Source organism: Mixophyes fleayi, chromosome 2 (assembly GCF_038048845.1).
Source record: "Mixophyes fleayi isolate aMixFle1 chromosome 2, aMixFle1.hap1, whole genome shotgun sequence".
Lineage (NCBI taxonomy): Eukaryota > Metazoa > Chordata > Amphibia > Anura > Limnodynastidae > Mixophyes > Mixophyes fleayi.
Window position 1 is genome coordinate 247978656 of NC_134403.1, and position 15399 is coordinate 247994054.

Genomic DNA, 15399 nt, shown 5'->3' on the forward strand with positions numbered 1-15399 from the left:
TGCAGCATTGGCATTTTATTTTCAACTAACCTGCTGTGGTTCTGGACCCTCTGTGCTCTGTGATGTGTCATCTTGATCCATTGACACAGTTTCTCCATTAATGGCCATCTCTAACACACACACACAAATAAGAAAAAAATGAAAAAAAGTGACCATCACAAGAATTGCTAAATGTCTTTAAAAGATTTCAGTGATCAAAACTCCAAATGAGGTTGTACATTTTATTACGCATTCTCCACTACAACACAAAAAGAGGATTTTTGTACTCACGTTAAATCTCTTTCTCCCATCCTATCTGGGGGACACTGCTACCATGGGGTTGTCCGAGGGCGCTTGCAGTTGGCACTTAAATAGTTAACTAAACTTGTTGCTGACTCCTTCCCTCTGCAACCCCATAGACCTCAGTAATACTAAAGTCCCAAGAGAAAAGGGCACAAATCTAATCAAACAGTAGAACAGCAAAAGGGAGCAAATGCAGTGTCCCCCAGATAGAATCGGAGAAAGATTTAACATAAGTACAAAAATCCTCTTTTCTCCATCATCCACTCTGGGTAACACTGCTACCATGGGGACCTTCTAAAGTAGCCCCCTAAGGGAGGGAATGATCTGGTCTACAAGCCCGTAAAACACTTCGGCCAAAACCGGCAAACGAAAACGTCAAAATGTTGAACTGGTAAAACAGTGTAAAAGTATGGACAGAGGACCAGGTAGCCGCCCTACACAGCTGATCCACAAAAGCCCCGTGACGAGCAGACCAGGACGCCCCCACTGCATGGGTAGAGTGCGCTGAGAGAACTCAAGGCACAGCCCGATTCATACTCACATAGGCGTGCTTAATAACAGACCTAATCCAACGAGCAATAGTAAAACACAAAAAGAGAGTCAGTCCTCCAACAAGCAGAAGTTCTTTCCACATTAACCTTCAAGGCTCTGACCACATGATGACGACGCAGGAGGCCCAGAAGAGGGCACCCCTTCCCGAAAGGCCAGAACCAATCTCCACATCTCCTGGTTTATATGGAAACCTGAAACCACCTTTGGCAAAAAGGAAGGCACGCTCTATCTTTATGAAATAATGAATAAGGAACTCTACAGGATAAGGCCCCTAGTTCTAAAACTCTTTTTGCAGAAGCAATGACCAACAGAAATACCACCTTCCATGTCAAAAATCTGAGGTCAGCAGACTCCAGAGGCTCGAAAGGAGGCTGCTGAAGGACATCAAGAACCAGGTTCAAATCCCACGGAGCCAACGGAGGAACATCGGGAGGCTGAATTTGCAGCACTCCCTGAAAAATATTACGAACATCAGGCAGGGAAGCTAATCTGCGTTGGAAGAAAATAGAAAGCGCCGAAACTTGAACCTTCAGGGAACTTAACCTAAGACCCGTCTCTAACCCATCTTGAAGAAAAGCTAGAAAACTAGCTAAGCTGAAAGATGCCGGATTATGACAGTTCCTCTCACACCATTGTACATAAATTTGCCACCTCCTGTGGTAGATCCTGGTTGACACCGGCTTTCGAGCCCTCAGCAGTGTATCCAGTACCCTAGGGGAGAAACCTCTGGATCTCTAGAGGTTGGCCTAAACAGCTATGCCATTAAAGCCAACCAAGGTAATTCCGAATGATGAAAAGGTCCTTGATTGAGTAGATAGGGTCTGTAAGGAAGGGCCCAACCTTGTCCTTCTGCCATAAGCAAAATGTTTGCAAACCAAACTCGTCTGGGCCAATTTGGCGCCACTAGAATCACTGGCCGACACCCCATCCTTACTCGCCGTAGCACCCGAGGAATCATCGGGATTGGAGAAAAAAAAAAAAAAAAAAAGATATCCTAGCCGGAAGTCCCTCTTCATTGACATCACATCCATCGCAGATGCCAGAGGATCTCTGGTCCTTGCGCAAAACTTCTGGAAGCCCCCATCTCTGGACCAGCTATTAAAAAACCTGCGGGTGCAGAGACCATTCTCCCGGGAGGATTGCATGTCTGATAATCCGCTTCCCAGTTGTCTACTGCCGGAATGAAAACTGCGGATATCGTTGGGACCCAGGTTTCCGCCCAAGACAAGATCTGCTCCGCCACCTGCATTGCTATTGTGCTTTTTGTTCCTCCCTGATGATTTACGTATGCTACCGCTGTCTGACTGCAGACGAACAGACTTTCCTTGAAGGAAGGATTATGCTCCATGAAGAGCTAGTAACAAGGCTCGTAGTTCGAGAATGTTTATCGGCAGAAGAGCCTCCCTGTTGGTCCAGAGCCCCTGCAGACGGAGGTGGAAAAACACCGCTCCCCAGCCTCGCAGACTGGCATCCATAGTCACTAGGACCCAGTCCACTGGAGCAAAGGACCTGTCCACCATCAGATGATCCTGAATGAGCCACCAACCCAGGTAATTACGAGCAGTTCTGGAAAGGTGAATCCATTGAGGCTCCAGATGAAGAGGAGATCCCGACCACTGACCAAGAGATTCCACTCGAAAGTGAGTGGAACTGACCGTAGTGGAGAGTTTCGAAATGCTGACACCATCAATCCCATAACCCGCATGCCCAACTTCATGGAAGGGAGCGGATAAACAAGGAGCAGCTGAACAGAGTTCAGAACTGAGCAAACTTTCTGCCCCGGTAGAAAGACCCTCTAAAGGACCGTGTCCATCAAAAGTCCCAAGAACACCATCCTTTGGGATGGTTCCAGTTGAGAGATTTCGGATAACTGATTATCCACCCGTGCCGTTCCAGAAATGAAGGGACAGAGCCAGATGTTGAAACAGGAGCAAGCACTAGGAAGCCTTGATGAGTAAATCGTCCAGATATGGAACTACATTTACTCCCTGGGCCCGTAATCTTGCCGCCATAACGCCCATAATCTTCGTAAATACTCTGGGTGTGGTGGAAAGACTGAAGGGAAGAGCCGAAATTGAAAATGAGAACTCCCTAGCGTGAAACGAAGCAGAGACTGATGTCTCTCCGAAATAGAAACATGCAGGAATGTCTATAGACGCCAGAAACTCCAGAGGTTCCAATCTGTTGATCACTGAGCAAACCAATTCCATACGAAATTTGGTTACCTGAAGATGAAGATTGAGACGTTACTTTGTACAGTAACGCGGCCAACTGAATTCCCCCATGTGTCCAATAATAATGTGTTTAAGATCAATCTAATAGATTTCATGTGGGATGTTAATGGAAGTAGGGAACACAATGTGTGTGACAGCAGTCCCAAGTCTTTGTCTTGAGATTAGATTTTATTATTCACTCCCGCCACGTTCAATCCCTTGAAAAATCACATCATTCCCAATCTGTACCTCATTAATGACACTACTTCATGTTAATTCATGCTCTCGTTATTTCTCATCTATTCTAACACCACAATTTGGCTTTGCACTAACCAAACTGGCAAAAATTTAACAGAAGCTAAATGCAGCTGCCAGACTGATTTCCATTACTAATGCAGATACTCATTGCCAAACAATGCACAGGTTACTGGTTTCCACATTACAATTATTTTTTTTTTGATTCACATAGTCCACCAACGATGATGCACCCTTTAATATTGAATATCTAGTTTCTCTCTACAACCTAATCCAGACTCTCCTTTATTTCAAATACTTAACACTTATCATCCTTCCATGAAGTTATATACTGCAACTAATGCCTGGAAAGCCCTAAAAATAACACCTACCATTCAAAGTACTCTTCACATTTTTTAGGGAAGCTTATTAAATTCCTTAGGTATCCTGTCATTAGATCTATTAAACTCATTTGTAACCACATCACCTATACCCACCCTTCACAACATTCAGCAGTACATGCTACTGCCCTATTTATATCTTCCATCAATATATGATTTTATGTGTACTTTATATCTGTGCTTCCACAAACCCATCCAGTTACTTAAGTTTCATTTCCGCACCTCATAAATTGTAAGCTCTAACAGACAGAACCATCTCATCTTCTTGTGGATTTGTTTGTTATGTTATTGTTAGTCATTATATCTTCATATTGTTTCCCTGATTCTACAAAGATAAGAATATGTAGGCCTTATCTACAAGGATAATGACAATAAGAATAAAGGATTTGTTCTTATACATATCAGCTAATATAGTGAAGCTATTATGTATAATGTCTGCCTTTCTAAAGTTGTAATTATTTATTAAAGATTTACACATTGTTATAGCTATTGGCACACAGGCATATCTAATGTGTTTTACAGTGTTAAAAACATAAGTAAAGATAGAGCTAAATTAAATATGTTTTTCAGCCATATTTAAAAGTGCTTCTTAATGCTTTATTTGTGTCTTCTGTTCTTATATTCTATATTTTTCATATTCAATGTGTATCAGACATCAGAACGACAAAAAAGACAAATGGACATAAAACCATTACAATTCATGCACAATTTAAAAACAATATAACAAATTGTCTATAGTGTTATCTATTTCAAAACGGTTTAATAAAGCAATAGAAACACACCCGCAGAGTCTCTAAGTTTAAATCCTAGCTTCCTATATGAATAATGTATTCCACTTAAGGAAAGTAATCACGGTCAATCAATTTACCTGCATCCAATTTCAGTATGAAATTCTCTGTACTTTCACTGTCAAGAGACAACAAATCCAAGCCCTCTACTGAGACAGTATCAAGAGACTGTGTACGAGAGAGCGGTGAACTTATTCGATTGTGTGAAACATCAAAGTCTCTGAAATAAAACACACACATACATTTCATACACTGTAAAAAACGGGATTTATACTTACGATAAATCTTTTTCTCTGAGTCCATCTGGGGGACACTCCTTAACCATGGGGTTGAGTCGGGGGGAGGAGTCTGGCACCCAAAGAGTTAACTTTTTTCAGCTGACAGCATATCACCCCCGCTAATTCCCACATACCTCAGTTTGATTACAAAAGCCATTAGGAAGATAGGCCAATCAACCAAGACACACCACTCAACAGAGGGGGGAGTGGAGACAAAACAACGAAAAGACGGGGGGGATCGGAGTGTCCCCCAGATGGACTCAGAGAAAAAGATTTATCTTAAGTATAAATCCCGTTTTCTCTTTCATCCATCTGGGGGACACTCCTTAACCATGGGGACTTACAAAAGCAATCCCTCTGAAGGGTGGGACCGCTCTGATCTCCTTGCACGTAGAACACTACGGCCAAAGGAGGCGTCCCCAGACGCAAATATATTAAATTGGTAGAATTTCGTAAAGGTATGGACCGAGGACCAGGTGGCTGCTCTGCACAGCTGGTCCGCCGTGGCTCCACTACGAGCCGCCCAAGACGCCCCAACCGACCGGGTAGAATGGGCAACAATATGTTTCGGCACAGGGAGATTAATACTTTGGACATAAGCCTCGATGATTGTCAGGGTAAGCCATCTGGCAATAGTTTGCTTAGATGCTGGCCATCCCCGTTTGGAAAAGTCAAACAACACAAATAGAGACTCTGTCTTACGTATCTTTGCAGATCTCTTAACATATATACGTAATGCCCTCACTACGTCCAAATATTTATTTGTCTTTGTTCTTCTGTTTGGTTCTTGTCCAGCAACCAGCAGCTGAGGACCTACCTCCTCTACTGGTACCTCGAGCACGGGAATGCTCCTCTGGGATGGGACCCTGCCCAGGGTAAGTGTCACAAGCCGTGGCGGTACTCACAGCCGCCGCGGCTCGCTTCCTGCCTGCCCCAGCGTCCCGGCCGTCACCATGACGACTGGGACGTCACTTCCCTCTAACTCCCGACCGTTGCTGAGGCAACGGCCGGACGCCCAGCAGTGTAGCGCCGCGTCCCGGCAACAGGGGACAGCCGGGCGCGTGCGCAGAGGGATCTAATAGCCTGCTGGCTATTAGGCTGTAATTAATTCAGTCAACTAGCTCCTGGGAGTATTTGCAGAGCTAGACTCTGATTGGCTCACCTGTACATTTAAGGCAGTGAGGTCTGCAGCCTCACTGCCGGTTATAGCGTTCTGTCCTCAGTCCTGCTGCCTGCTTGTGCTATCTGTTTGGTTCTTGCTACCTTGGATTTGACTACCCGTGTTTTGACCCCTGCTTGTTCTTGGACCTGTGACCCTTCTCTTCTGACCTCGACCTTTTTGCCTGGATTTCGGATTTTGCTTCTTTGCCTGTGCGTCTGACCCTTCGCTTGTCTCTGGATATTGCATCTGTGCTTGTGACCCTTTGACCTAGGATCCTTCTTAACTACAGCCCGCCAATCACTCCACTCCTGGGTACTCCTTTAAGTCAGTATACATTACTCGACCCTCGGTCGGCCCGCAGCCCAGTCTGTCCCCACCACTAGGGGCTCCAGCGAACACCGGGCCTTCAGAGTAGTCCCCGAGTTTCACTGTACTGGCTTGGGAGTTCCTAACAGTAAGGTCGCGAAAGATGTCACCATCTTTCCCAGCAGATTCAAAGACCTGGCTACTGACAGCCTCTTGTCTAACAGGATCCTGCCTGTCCACTCCATCTAGGACCTCAACTTGTCCTGTGGAGACAACCTTCTGCTGCGTACCAAGTCCCTCACTAGTCTCAAGAAACTCATTCTTAGACAAGGGATTCTCTGTGACCCTTTCAGACTCTAGAAGTTCGGTCATAGGCTGAACAACTCGTCTAGCCTTAGCACCCTGAATGGGTGTGACTAAAACCTTTTTCCTTACTGGAAATTCTAAGCCTGTATAGCTTCGTCTGAACGAAGCAAATCGACAGCCCTGAGCTCTTTCTGATTTGACAGAAGCCAGCGAGGTAATTTTTTCCAAAACCTGAGGTGAGCTGGTCCCATGAATTCTATCACGATATTCTGGACATACTCGTCTACCGAGGACCCTGTCTGCTGCCGGGCAAACCCAAGCAGCCGTCCTCCCACCCCACCCTCTGGAATCAGAGGTGGGTGGTAGTCATGCCGCTGGTCTATCCGGCAGCTTGGCGGAAGAAGCTCTCCGCGCCACAGGGGCAAAGGATGACCTTCCCCTACGGGACTGTCTCCTGGATTCCACGGCCCCTGGATCGGTAGTCTGGCCTCTGCCAGACCCGCCCCCGTAAGGAGGCTGTCTGAAAGAACTAAACCTAGGCCTAGCCCTAGGTCTTGGAGTATTTTCAGGCAAGGACGTCTTCTTGCCCCCTGAAGTCTGTAAAAAAAAAAGAGTCTAATTCTGGACCAAATAACATCCCACCCGTATATGGGATGGATTGTAATGATCTTTTATACGCTGAATCCGCATTCCAAGCCCTTAACCATAACGCCCTTCTAGCTACTACAGCTGTAGCTGAAATAGACAAAGCTATAGAGGCCGAATTATGGGCCGCTTCATATACATAGCCTGCTGCCTCCCTTAGCTGCATGGCCAGAGGCAGTAAATCTGAATCCTGCAAGGCAGACTCTAACTGCCCTGCCCAGACTTCCATAGCCCTAGCTACCCAGGTAGAGGACAATGCTGGCCTGAGGCTAGTACCGGCGGCCGAGAAGATTGACTTCAGCAGGGATTCTAATTTCTTGCCAGTCGCGTCCTGTAAGGTCGCTGACCCGGGTACAGGTAGTGTAGTCTGACAAACCAATCTCGCCACAGGTGTATCTACCTTTGCAACCTGTTCCCAACGGGTCATATCCTCCTCCTGAAGGGGATACAATACGCCAAACTTCCTTGGCATAGAGAACCTTTTATCTGGATATTTCCAAGAGGCCTCTACAATATCCCTCAACTCAACTGAGGGAGGGAACCTGACCACCTGCTTAGAAGCCTTCTTAAAGAGGGAGCGGTCCAAAGACTTCGTCTCCTCTACTTCAGCAAACCCCAGGGTCTGACGAACTGCTCTTACCAGATCGTCCATACCCTGGTGCCTAGAGTTTCCTTCTGACTCTATAATGGACACATCTGAATCGTCCAACAATTCCCCCTCCTCCTCTGAGGAACTCTCAGAGTGTGACACTGACCACAGCGCTTTAGCTGTTTGTCTAAGTCTTTTAACACTACGCTTGTGTCTGGGGTTCTCCAGTAGATGGGTAAGCCGGTCCAGGCTTTTAGCCACCGCTGACCAACCCACCTCTCCCATCTGGGAAACCCCTGGGAGGGCTGGGGAGGGAAATACACCGACCCCTGGGGAAAATGACTCATCTGTCATTCCTACTGTTATACCCTGAGAAACCACAGATGTAGCTGGGATCTCAACTGGTTTAGATAACAGATTTACAAGGGTATTAACTCCCTGTGTTAAGGCAGCCGCCCACTCAGGAGGATCTACCGTTATGGTGGCGGTGTCTATAGGCTGTTTCACAGGAGCCACAGTGCAGGCTGCACAGAGCCCCCCCTGATCCAGCTGTTCACTTGTTAGTTTAACATTACATTTTGAACAGACATTCTGTTTGGTACATGTTGTTTTGCTTTTATCTGCCATCACAAGATAAGAAAAACTAAATCACGTTTCAAAATTCACAAACACTTCTCCAATTTATCAGAAAATACAGATTAGGTTATATTAACATATGATAGTATTTCTGATTTAAATAAGACAGGCTTGGAGAACTTTATAGTTTTCTCATAAACAACAGTTCTCTCAACACATCATTGTCTTATAATATACATGTCTACACATGCACACACATACACACAGAAGAAAATAAAAGTGATACTCAGCGGGGAAGATATGTGTCAACAGTGCACTTCTCTTCAAATGACTGCTGCAACTGTCCTCCTTTTGAAGCTTGGCCCCAAAAAGGGATCTTCCACGTGCTCACTCAGCGGGGGGGGGGGGGGAGAGGTGTTTCTCAACACATTACCCTACCACTGGAATCTCCTTCTGTGTCTCTGCTAACAGCGATTTGCCCAATCTACTTAGGTGAAATCCTGTTGCTTTATCTTTCTCCATTTTGCTACCACACCGTAAAATACAGGTACATATTTATCTATGAACCAGTCAAAAGATAGTATTTCTGTTCCTTTTCCTCTATATAGAGAGTATAAGGTATAATTTTTTTAGTCAAGCTGAAAGGCTGCAGCAGGTTTTTCAGTAATGACTGCAATTAGCACAGAACACCTGGGCCCATTTAGCAATACATTTGGAACAGACAATATGTTTGGCACGCCCAAACACTTCTACAACCTTTATCAGAAAATACAGAGTAGGTTATTTAACATATCATAGTATTTCTGATTAAATAAGACAGGTTTGGAGAACTTTATAGTTTTCCTTAAACACAGTTCTCTCAACACCTCAGTCTTATAATACACATGCATATACAGAAGAAACAAAGTGATACTTAGTGTGGAAGATATGTGTCAACAGTGCACTTCTCTTCAAATGACTGCTGCACCTGTCCTCCTTTTGAACTTTGGCGCCAAAAAAGGGATCTTCCACGTGCTCACTAAACAGGGGAGGGGGGAAGCGGTGTTCCTCAAACACATTCCCCTTCCACTGGCTCTCCTTCTGTGTTGTTTACCTTAACTGTTTTGCCCTTTCTCTTATATTAGGGGAAAACCTGTTAGAATGTGTTCCCCGCTAGCGCTACTCAAAGCGCGCCATCCTCAAGAATTCACTGCCATCCCCATGGGAGGAGGAACTTGGTATACTCCAGCTGGATTCCGGGGAACCTCAGCAGTAAAGGCGCTCTCTGCCTAATGGCAGCGCCCGTCCTACATCAGCGGGGAGAGTCTCTTGCCGACTGCTTCCCGCTGTGAGAAGCGCTTCTTACCTCTCTGTCAGCAGGGCCGCCCCCCCGACAGGCGCTTCTCCCACGAGTCAGCTCCGTTTACACGGAGCCTCTCGTCACTGTCAAAAGAAAAAAACTGCAAAAGAAAAGGAAAAAAACCTATAACCAGTGAACCCTGTTCACTGTCTCTCTTGGAGCTCTTCAGGTGCAACCTTCTTCCAAGGGCACCCAATTCAAACTGAGGTATGTGGGAATTGGCGGGGGTGATATGCTGTCAGCTGAAAAAAGTTAACTCTTTGGGTGCCAGACTCCTCCCCCCGACTCAACCCCATGGTTAAGGAGTGTCCCCCAGATGGATGAAAGAGAAATAAGGTTAAAAGATTATAGCAAATGAATAATGAAAAGAAAGAATAAAGAGAAGGGAATCAGAAAGAAGAGACTAGTGGAAGGAAAATGACATAATTGAGAGAAAGCCAAAAAGTATAGTGAAATATATTTAGGTAAAAGTATCACACACTTGTTTTTTGCATCACTCAGGAAGCGCTGCATTCTTTCCTTCCCAAGGCTAAAAGTCTCACGTGTCAGACCCAATGTGCTAAGCAAAGTGTCACGTGCAAACTCCTTTCCCAATAAAATGTCTACAGAAATCTCCTTTGCCTGCACTGCATCATGAGCCACCACCTTCTTATGCAGACTGTCTTGTGTCAGTTCTTCTACTTGCTCTGTATTGTTCTGTTGACATAGCTGGGAAGGTTTCCCTTGCTGTACAGCACATTCCACTTGAGTCTCTTGTCCTGTCTCCAGCCCAAGAAATGTATCCAAAATATCATTCTTCTTAGTTGGATTTGCCTTGCTCCTTCTCTTTTCATCACCCATGTCCCCTTCTGCCAATTCAGATCCAATAAGACTGGTTCTGTCCAAGTCCTCTGGGAGAACGGGGGAATCAGGGAAGGTGGAAGCAGGGAGTAGAAGAGAAATAGTAACAACTGGCATCAACAGACCAACACAGACTGTAGTAGGGCAGGGAGGTGACAGTGAATTTTCCAGTTTTTGCAACCCTTCAAGCAAAGCCTGCAGCTGCTCCTGGAAGCGCAGTAAAGTAAGAAAATGGTAGTGGTTCATCTGCAACTGTACAATATCTTGCACACTGAACATAACCTGCAACTTTCGTTCAGGGATTAAAAGACAAGCCCATGCAGTAAATGGCATAGGGTGTAGTAGTATCTGGTGTTTAGGAAGCCCGCCCTCAAAATGGCATGATAGGCCAGGGCTGTGTAAACTCCATAAGGATGTTGATGGTGGATCAGAGGAAGGATACACATGAGAAAGAAATACTGGATGCAAAGGCCCTGGAGGGCAATGAAAATCTGCATGTGCAGCAAAGGACCTAAAAGTGTTTTGGAGAAGGTCAAGAGTTGAGCCTGGAGCCTGGCGTGTGTTTGTGAGGGAAACTGAGGAAAGATGGGCACATATTGAAGAGGGGCGTTCAGGTGGACTATAGGAAGGAGGCGGCAAAGGGAATTTGATCTATAAAAGGGAAAAAAAACAAAAATAAAAGATGAGTGCAAGATGCAAATCAACAGATTGAAAATTTGAAAGCAGTAGGAAAGACAATAAAGGAATAATATATGCCAGGTGGTCAGACACTGGGAAGAGGAAAAACAAGTTAATGCATGCTAAGAGATAAAAAGCAAGCATTGACATGTGGAGACACAGTTGATTAAACAATAAGAAAAGACAAACCTTAAGGTTGAATCCATCCAATCGTACATCTCTATACTCTCTTGCTCCATCAGTTACTGTGGTATTCACAGCTGCAAACTGCTGTAGGTGCTGAGATAGATCTAGTATAAAGAAATTCAACCACAAAATGGACTGGGCAGCAAGGTATAGCAGCAAGCCATGGAGTTGGATATACAGAGCAGGAGAAGGCACTGCAGAAAGAGAAAATTAATGAGGACATGTGATAAAGAATGAGGATACTAAACAAATAATACTAATAGGAGGGTGACATTGGTTACAGTATCCCTGTGTTACCTGGAAAACTTTCTCCAGGAAGACGGTAATATTCAAGGTACTGAATGTGGACAGCAGAGCAAGCACTAGGAACACGGTGACATGAAACAATAGGTGGTCTCTGAGGCGTTTTTCCAGATGAGGATACCTGTAAGAGGTGAAGTGAGGTCGTATACAAGCCAGTACAGAGTAACAAACTAGCCATTGATGTCTTCTTCTATCTTCCTACCTGATTAATGTCCATGTCGTCTACTCTAATGAGCACAGACCGCAAGTAGAGTGAAGAAGATGGTCTTGCACTGCCTGATGACAAAATTAACTAAATTATTCATATGAAATATGGAGAATGGGAAAAAGAAGAAAATGTGTGAAATACCAACACATGTTGAGTTATACAATCATTGTATGAAAAAAAAAAAAAAAAAGAGTGGAAAGGTAAGTAATGTAGTAATAAAAGATATTAAATATGTATGATGTGTCTTATTGAGGTAGAAAGGAGGATGAAAGTTACTCTGCTCATGGTTTGTTGGAGACATTTTCCCCAACATGCTGTTATCCAAATCCTCTTTTGTCTGTCTTTCTTCTGCAAGTTCTTGTAGCCACTGCTCACATGTGCCCATTGCAGATGTAAAACGATTCCAATGTGTGCAGCTCTGCCCTGGAAGGGGAAAGACAAATTAGTCTATTTACTATATTTCATCTGGAACAGCATCCAGAATACATACGGTTTATCAGACAATATTGGAAACACACTCCCAACATCATAACAAAACCCTAAGCATTTTGTAATTTGAAAAAAAATACACATATCAAAATAATAATAATAATAAAAAATTAGAAAACTAAAAAGTTTCCCCATTTGCACTTATTCACAACCTTTTCCTTTCTCACTCTTAAAGTCTCCTTGACTTTTTGAAACCTGGCCCTCTTTCTGACATTGCTTCCCTGCAAATCTCTCCTATGAGGTCTCTCCTTCTCTCACAATCCTTAACCAGGTGACAAACAAGTTGGTGGAGTAGGCTTTCTACTGTCCCCCGGTTGCACCTTCAATATCATCACCCAGAGCCATACCTCTCCTTCTCCTCCTTTGAAGTGCATACCATATGTCTCTTCTCTCCACACCAACTCTTTGTGGCCGCCATCTATCGACCCCCATGCCCAGTTTCCCAATTCCTTAACAATGTTGCTGCCTGGCTTTTTTACTTCCATTTCCACTACCTAACCACTCTTATTCTAGGGGATTTCAACATCGACAACTCTACTAGCACTGCCACCTCTAAACTCCTAACGCATACTTCCTCCTTTATTCTCTCCCAGGGGAAAAATCTCCCATCCATTGTGATGAACACTCCCTAGACCTGGTGTTCTGCCTATCTCTTTGTCATCTCCAGCTTCTCAAGCTCTGTATGCCTGCTCTCTGACTATCACTCCTTCATCACCTTTCCTCCTGCACCGAAATCAAGTCACCTACATGGCCTTGACTCAATCCTCTTCACAGCCTTACTTGAACCACTCCTCTACTATTTCTACCCTTTCGTGCTCTAATGCTGCAATCTAATTCTACAACACTACACTCACCGTAGCCCAGTACTCCAAAACCCCAACCCTGGCACTCAAAAATAGATCCTCCATCTGCAAAAGTTCTCTCATACAACAGTGCACCAATGACAAGTCTAGCTCCAAACTCAAAGTTCCTCCATTACAAATTTAAACTGTCTTAATATGCTTCTGTCTATTTTGTCAAGCAAACCTGCTTCAGATCCCTAATATACACCCAGTCGACCAACATCCATCTCCTCTTTGCCACGTCACCTTGCTTCTCTGCCCACCCCCACCACCTCATCCCTCACTGATGAATGGGCCTACTTCAAAGGCAAAATCGACACAAACTGTCACGAAAATTCCTCTTGCCAGATCCATCACCTTACACCCAACTTCTCTATTTGCCCCCCCTCAATTCTTTCTCTGTTACTGAAATAGAGGTCTTCATACTTCTCCATTCCCCTTCAACCCGTCCACTTGACTCTGTTCTCTCCCAACTCCCTAATCCCCCCCCTCCCCCTCTCCACACTCTCCCCCCAAATGCTTGCCTCTTTAAACTGTCCCTCTCCACTGGCACTTTTCCTTCCATCTTCAAACATGCGCGCATCTCGATTATTCTTAAAAAAAACCATCTATTGACCCTACCCTTTTCTCCATTTACTGCCCCATTCACTACTAGTGTACAACCACCTGACCCACTTTCTTTCTGCTCACACTTTTCTCGATCCCTCTGCAATTAGCCTCCACCGACACGGCCCTTGCTAAAAAGTGACAACGGGTCCATACTCATCCTTTTTGACCTCTCTGCTGCTTTCGAAATCAGTTGACCAAACTATTCTCCTCGACATCCTTCACAGCACTGTTCCCTCCTGGTTTACCTTCTACCTTTCACTCATTCAGTGTCTCTTCAACTGACACATATTCCCTCCACTATCACCTCTATGCAACCTACAAAGAAAAGCTACTTCTCCTCCCATGAACTTTCTACTTCTCTGTTATCCGTTGTCTCTGATATCTTCGCATGGATGTCTGAACACTACCTAAACTTCAACCTTTTCAAAACAGAGCTCATTATCTTCCCCCCCTTCCTAGTTACACTACCCCTCCTCTAGTCTCCCTCATGGATCGACATCCCCACACTTCCCTGTTCCTCATCCTTGACTCCACCCTCAGCTTCATTCCCTACATCCAGTCCCTTTTGCAGTCTTGTAGCTTCTTCCTTCATTGCCACAATGTGTCCTTCTCACTCAAAACCCTTGACTAATGCAGCTGCCTACTAGCTGGTCTTCCCCTCACCAATTTTTCCTTAATGCTGTGGTGAGATTGAACTTCTTCTCTTGAGTGCTCCCCTTCCTCTGCAGTACCAAGCACTGGCTCCCAATTTCCTCCAGAATTCAAGTTATTCCCCTTAAAAAAACCTCAACAACTCCCTCTCGCCTTCTTCGATCTGCCTTTGATCTACACCTCTTCTGCTCTCTGGTAACCATTTCTTACATCCAGCTGCAAGACTTCTCCCTTGCTGCTCTCCACTTATGGAACTCCATGCCCTGCTAGTCCAGACTATCCCCAAACTTCAACTGCACTCTCAAAACCCACCTCTTCACTATGGAGTATCCAATCCCCCACGTGATATTATTCCTTTGGACTATTCCCCTCTGCATGTTCTACCAGCTCCAGTCCTATGTCCAATCTGAGTCCTTCTAGCTCCTATTGTTTCAACATTGCCCTCTCCCTCTAGACTAAGCTCTCATGAGCCTCTCAATCCTTTATCTCACATCTTTACCGCATTCAGTTGCTGACTTACAAATAAACAAATGATCATGATATTAAGGATAATTCACTCTTGACACAAGACAGTTATTATATACATAGACAAATATTTCATACATAGAATCAGAAATGAATTTTCCTTCTTTTATTGCAAATTTGAATATGCTATTTTAGGAGTTTTGTCTTCCACCAGCACAACTGAAATCAAATTGAATATGTAAATCATATAAAGTTCATTACAATTCATGGGGCTATCTTAAATTTAAATCAATATAAAAGGATTTAACAAAAAACACAACATTAAGTAAATAATCATAGTTTTAAATAATAAATTGATCACACTGGTTATGGTCTATAAGCAGAACATAAGCAATCATGAAGCTTCAATGTAAGAATATAGTATATGCATGTAAAAGTGACCATGTGTAAGTTCCTT

The 15399-nt window shown here is 44.4% G+C and overlaps 1 protein-coding gene across 1 annotated transcript in view; it reads right to left on the reverse strand.

Annotated features, from left to right (window-relative positions):
* Positions 1 to 15399, reverse strand: part of LOC142138799 (bridge-like lipid transfer protein family member 3A) — an 89659-nt gene that overhangs the window by 35407 nt on the left and 38853 nt on the right. Inside the window, exons 10-16 of the mRNA XM_075195758.1 lie at positions 12163 to 12309; positions 11881 to 11954; positions 11673 to 11799; positions 11379 to 11569; positions 10153 to 11162; positions 4551 to 4690; positions 31 to 110 (exon numbers count right to left, since the gene is read on the reverse strand). Of these exons, the coding sequence (XP_075051859.1) occupies positions 31 to 110; positions 4551 to 4690; positions 10153 to 11162; positions 11379 to 11569; positions 11673 to 11799; positions 11881 to 11954; positions 12163 to 12309 (1769 nt within the window). The remainder of the gene's footprint in view (positions 1 to 30; positions 111 to 4550; positions 4691 to 10152; positions 11163 to 11378; positions 11570 to 11672; positions 11800 to 11880; positions 11955 to 12162; positions 12310 to 15399) is intronic.